Raw genomic sequence first — 5,675 nt, 5'->3', positions numbered from 1 at the left:
GGCTGGCGGCGGCGCGGCGCGGTGGTCCTGGTGACGTGTGGTCGCGCTTTGCAGTGGGCACGGCCGGTCTGGGCCCCGACGAGCTGCTGGCTCTGGAGCGCGAGCAGGCGCGGCATGGCGACCTCCTGCTGCTGCCAGCGCTGCGCGACTCCTACGAGAACCTGACCGCCAAGGTGCTGGCCATGCTGACCTGGCTCGACGAGCACGTGGCCTTTGACTTCGTCCTCAAGGCGGACGACGACTCCTTCGTGCGCCTGGACGCCATGGTGGCCGAACTGCGCGCACGGGACCCACCACGCCGCCGCCGCCTCTACTGGGGCTTTTTCTCGGGCCGAGGCCGCGTGAAGCCCGGGGGGCGGTGGCGGGAGAGTGCCTGGCAGCTCTGCGACTACTATCTGCCCTACGCCCTAGGCGGGGGCTACGTGCTCTCCGCAGACCTGGTGCACTACCTGCGCCTTAGCCGCGAGTACTTGCGCGCATGGCACAGCGAGGACGTGTCACTGGGCGCCTGGCTGGCCCCCGTGGACGTGCAGCGGGAGCACGACCCGCGCTTCGACACCGAGTACAAGTCCCGTGGCTGCAGCAACCAGTACCTGGTGACGCACAAGCAGAGCCTGGAGGACATGCTGGAGAAGCACCAGATGCTGACACGTGAGGGCCGCCTGTGCAAGGAGGAGGTGCGGCTGCGCCTCTCCTACATCTACGATTGGTCAGCACCCCCTTCGCAGTGTTGCCAGAGGAAGGAGGGCATCCCCTGAGCCGCTTCCGGCTGCCAAGCAACCACCGAAAACAGGTGTTTGAGTCTTGAAGCGCCTGACAGACAAACGCCCTCCACGGTTGCCACTAGCAAGGAGGGTTATTGGGGGTTTGCGGGTCATGAAGTCAAAGCAGAGGAAGCTTTCGGGACACCCCATAAGCGCTCGCGTGACACGGACAGGTTCTGGCCAGCTTTCCACGCTGCGTCCTGGGAGATCTGGTGTATGCAGTGAGTAATGGTACTTGTGGACAGACGCCAATGCATCCCTGAGCAGCACCTACCCCCACCTCCACCTGCCGCACCCAGGAGAACCCCTGGGGACAGCAGGGCAGCACAGCACATCGCTGCGGGTGACTTCTATTTTAGCCCATCTGGGCCAAGAGGATGCTGAGCTCTGGGTGAGAAACGCCCGGTAGGGACTAGGGAGGGCCCCAGAAGCTGGAGATGGCAAGCCCATGCTGAACCTACACCAAAAGAATCGATTCGTGTAGCAGGGGCTACGTCGTGCAGCACGTCCCACTCACCATCCTCTCAGACCAACCTGAACAGCCAGGCCCCCAGCAGTGCACCTCCTGGGCTGCCCACCTGCAAGCCCAAACGGCATTTGCCAAAAAGGATCGTCATTTCATCAGCATTGCCTGTCAGTATAAATCTTAAGACTGGACTAAGGTTTCTTAGGGATTTGTTTCACTGTAGTTTGGTCCGTGCGTCTCCCTCTAGTGTATGTGTTGTAAGTAAAATCAGATGTCCATCTGTAATTTATTGATAAAGATTATAAATTTGGATAGATAGGCATTTGAATGGAGCCCTGGGTGGGTCTCAGTATTTTTCCCATTATTTAAGAGACGACTTTCCTGTCCGAACTCTTTGAATTTGTGACTTCGTCTGTTTCTAGCACTTGAGTTGTAGGCCTGGTGGCTGCGTGTCTGTTTAAACTTGAAAGAATGCAAAAAACCCTTCTCATTTCTCTTTCAAGTTTACACATAAATCATGTCCAGTGTCTCCTTCTAAAAGATTCCTTTTAAGGCTTCCTTGTGGAGTGTTGGACGGTCAGGACCTGCGTCGATCACAAAGGGCAAGCATTTCTTGTTGGATTCCGGGCCGAAGTTCCAAAAATCTGAACTCTGCAGCGTGTTGATGAGTTTTCCCAAGTTCTGGCTTAAGAAAACAGCCTTCGCTGGCAGGAGCTAGGAGCCGTGTTCCGCCTGGCCGACCGTCTCACACACACAGACATCCTCAGAACCCCTGGAGCCCAGTGACTTTGTTTCTTTTATTTATTATTTATTTTTAAATTAAATGTGAAACGTGAATGCTGTGGTCATTGCAAAAGTCCAGTCAAGTGGCTCCGGGATCATTTGGAGAGCAGGCCCCTCTCAGCTTCCGTGTGGTGGGGGACATTTTTGTGCCTTTGCTCTCAGACCTTGCCATGGGATTTCTGCCTGGGTAACCTGGCCTGGATTTCCTGCCCCGGTCTTTGTATTCCCACTAGCGCAGTTTATCTCCCTTCCCAACAAAAGATGTAAGGACCACTTGCCCTTGGCTTACTCAGCCATGTGAATGGGAAAGGGCCACCCGAGTTCTGATTTGCCTGCCCTTCCACATTCTCAGACTGGGAGCGTGAGATGAGGTTTGAAGAGGCAAAGGAAGATATGGAACATACGTTTCTTACCAGGGGTTTCAGGGTAAAAGCCCTGGGCAGCAAGGAAGTTGGTGGACAGGTCTTTTAATCTGTGGCAGGCACTCCTCCCACCTCTGTTCAGGAGCATCTGATGACAAGAGGGGAACTGTCTGTTAAGGAGCCCTGGTGGCACTGTGGATCAGCTGTTGGGCTGCTAACCAAAAGGTCAGCTGTTCAAACCCACCTGCCGCCTCGCAGGAGAAAGATGAGGCTCTCTGCTCCTGTAAAGAGTTACTGCCTCGGAAACCTCATCCAGGGTCCCTATGAGTCAGCATCTACTTGTTTGACACTGGGTTGGCTTTGGTTTTGGTGAGGTCCCTGCTGGCCATCTGAGAGCCCAGACTAATGGCCCCTGTGTACATGCTATTCATCAGACACGTTCATAGAGAGGGCCCAGGATCGGGGTACCAAGGTAAATGGGCAGAGTCCTGCCTCCCTATTCCCCAGGGAGTGCCAACAATGGCAAGGTCCCAGGTGCCATGCCAACCATTTGTACCCAGAACACCTGGTTGATCCTCAGATCTCCTTAGGGAGCTGGTACATTCACCTCTCCATTTTTCAGCTAAGGAAATGGGTGCAGGGTCAGGAGTCAGACTGGACTCCTAAATAACTCCCTTTCCCAACCCAATTCTGCCAGAGCTATTTCTGTCTTTAAAAACAACCTTTTATTGCTATAGAATTCACATATCATTTAATTCAGTAGTTCAAGCCATATTAAGAAGAGTTGTACAATCATCAGTTTTGCCAGAGCAATTTCTCTGGGAGTCACCCCCCTCCTCCCCCTCCCACCATGGAAGATGGGACAAGTGTTCCAAGCGCCTTTGGTAGGCACATTGAAGTGCCCATGCACAGGCTTAGCGATTATTTAGGAAACAAAAACAAGGTATAGTTAAAAAAGAAGAGAGCTCCTGACCTAGTGGCGTAGTATGTTGTGGGGCCCTTGCCTGCTTCAGGACTAGGTTGAACCACGGGAAATTGCCAATGTGCAGTTACAGTGACTCAAGAAAATGGCCATTTCCTATTGCCCTGCCTAAAACGATATCTCTAAACCACAGCCTGATCCAGGCCTGCACAGGGCTCGGAGGAGCTGGAAGGGGCCACCCGAGGGAGGGTCCTAGGAGTGGAGTATTGTGTGTTGTGCAGTGATTGTCAGTGCCACTGTCCAGATAGTGACAGTGGTGACCACCAAGCACCCTCTTCTCTGGAGGGGCCCACAGTTGCCCACTCCTCCCTGTCCCTAGAGATAGGCTGAGTGCAGGCCAGGTACCCCAGAGCCAGGGGTATTGGGTAGACGCTGAAAGGCCCAGACTCCTGGGGGTCAGTGCACAAGGTGCCCTGGGGCCACACCTTACCTACTCCTCAGTGCTCCGCATCTCGGAGCCAAGCCGCAGGCTTCCTTCCAGGGAACCTGCACGGGGCTGTGCAGGCATCTCCCTCTGCTCCCTGAGCCAAAGGAAATAGACAAGACCCTCCCCTGTTTGCTTCTGCTCAAAAGCCACAGCTGGCCCAAGTCCTCAGAGAGGACACAGAGGTTTGAAAGTTACAGCCTCGTCCCACATGCCCCTCATCCTCCCTGCGGCCCCCTCCTAATCCCACCAGCTAACAGCAACACCCCCCCACCCCCGCCGCCGGTCCCTTTCCCCAACCCACATACATCCAGGCAGCTTCTGCCACCGCCCTGCCACCTGGGCCAGGATCTCACCAGCACCCGCCGCCGCCGCCTTCTGGGACTCCTTTCCGCAGGCTGACCCCTTGGTGGTCCCAGGGGCTCCTCCAGCGCACCTGACCCCCACCCAGGCTGGAGACGGAACGTGCCATGTCGGATTTTAGCTTAGACCTCAGTGGAGACCCTGGGCTTTCTCCAGCAGAAATCCGTTCCGTTTCTTAGCAGACAGTCACACCACCGCGCACTGGCAGACCTGGCAGTGCTCTTGTAGCAACAGAACGGGCATGAATGACTGCAATGTCAGTCCAATAGCCTTCAGCGTCCTTTCCACCTTGGACCCTGGGTCTCTGAGGAAGGCGGAGGTGCCAGAGAGACTCTCAGTGTAGAGTCTCAGTCTTGGAAAGAGTCAGGCTCTAGAGCAGCGGTTCTCAACTTGTGGGTCGTGACCCCTATGGGGGTCAAGCGACCCTTGCACAGGGGTCACCCGATTCATAACAGTAGCAAAATTACAGTTAGGAAGTAGCAATGAAAATAGTGTTATGGTTGAGGGGGTCACCACAACATGGACTGTATGAAAGGGTCGCAGCATGAGGAAGGTTGAGAACCACTGCTCTAGGAAGTGGTTAGAATCTGCTCTCTCTAAGGGCCCAAACACCAATCCACTGCCATTGGATCAATCCCTATCATAGCGACCCGTAGGACAGGGTGGAACTGCCCCCATGAGCTTTTCATAGCTGTCAATCGATGCAGAAGCAGACCGGAGGGTCTTATGGCTTCTGATCACCCCCCTCTCGCTTAGCAGCCAGATGCTGAGCCAGGGCACCACCAGGGCCCCTCTCTCACTGTGGTTGTTAGGGGTCATGCCAGTTTCAACTCGCAGCGACCTTGGGCACAACAGAAGGACGTGCTGTCCAGTCCTGCGCCAGCCTCACAGTCCTGGCCGCGTTGTTGCCCATGGCTGCAGCCCCTGGGCCCAGCCATCTGGGGAAGGTCTTCTTGGCTGACCCTCTGTTTTACCAGGCATCAGATCCTCCTCCAGGGGGCTTTCTCTCCGGACAACATGTCCAAAGGATGTGAGACAAAGTCTTACCAACCTCTCTTCTAAGGAGCTTTCTGGCTGGACTTCTTCCGAGACTCTTTTTTTTTTGAGACCGAGGAAGGCAGAGAGAGACTGGATTGCTCTATCTCTCCATTCCGGGTTAGGCTGACCCAGGCAGAGACTGTCCGGAGCCAGCATTCGTGAACCCTTCCCTCGCCCTCACATCTTGTTATTGCTTTAGCATGAAATCTTTCAAAGCGTTACTTCTCTGTGGGAGCACTGATATTCCAGCTCATTGCACCCAACGGTGATTAGCACTTGCAGTCTGACTTCCCAAGACCTGAGACAGAACATCCTGGGGAGAGCTCAACACGACAGTTCTGCAGCACAACCTTTTGGGATTTCTCCCCTCCTGTGACCGCCACCAAAAACCCTTTAAGACCTCCCCTGTTCCGTTGTTCTGAGAATCTGGTTTGCAATGCCTCAGGGTCCCTGCACATCTCCCCTTTGCAAGGCACGTTCTCCTTTAATGACA

The 5,675-nt window shown here is 54.9% G+C and overlaps 1 protein-coding gene across 1 annotated transcript; it reads left to right on the top strand.

The window, feature by feature from the left end:
* Positions 1-2: 2 nt before the first annotated feature.
* B3GALT6 (beta-1,3-galactosyltransferase 6) lies at positions 3-2,067 on the top strand (the record flags this gene model as incomplete). Its single annotated transcript, XM_004705499.2, has 1 exon — positions 3-2,067. A coding segment is annotated over one exon (756 nt), but the record flags the coding sequence as incomplete, so codon positions are not given.
* Between the last annotated feature and the right edge of the window lie 3,608 nt (positions 2,068-5,675).

The sequence above is a fragment of the Echinops telfairi genome, unplaced genomic scaffold (genome assembly GCF_000313985.2).
Source record: "Echinops telfairi isolate 266 unplaced genomic scaffold, ASM31398v2 ScPeMD7_7457;HRSCAF=8495, whole genome shotgun sequence".
Lineage (NCBI taxonomy): Eukaryota > Metazoa > Chordata > Mammalia > Afrosoricida > Tenrecidae > Echinops > Echinops telfairi.
This window is presented reverse-complemented; position numbering and strand designations above follow the sequence as displayed.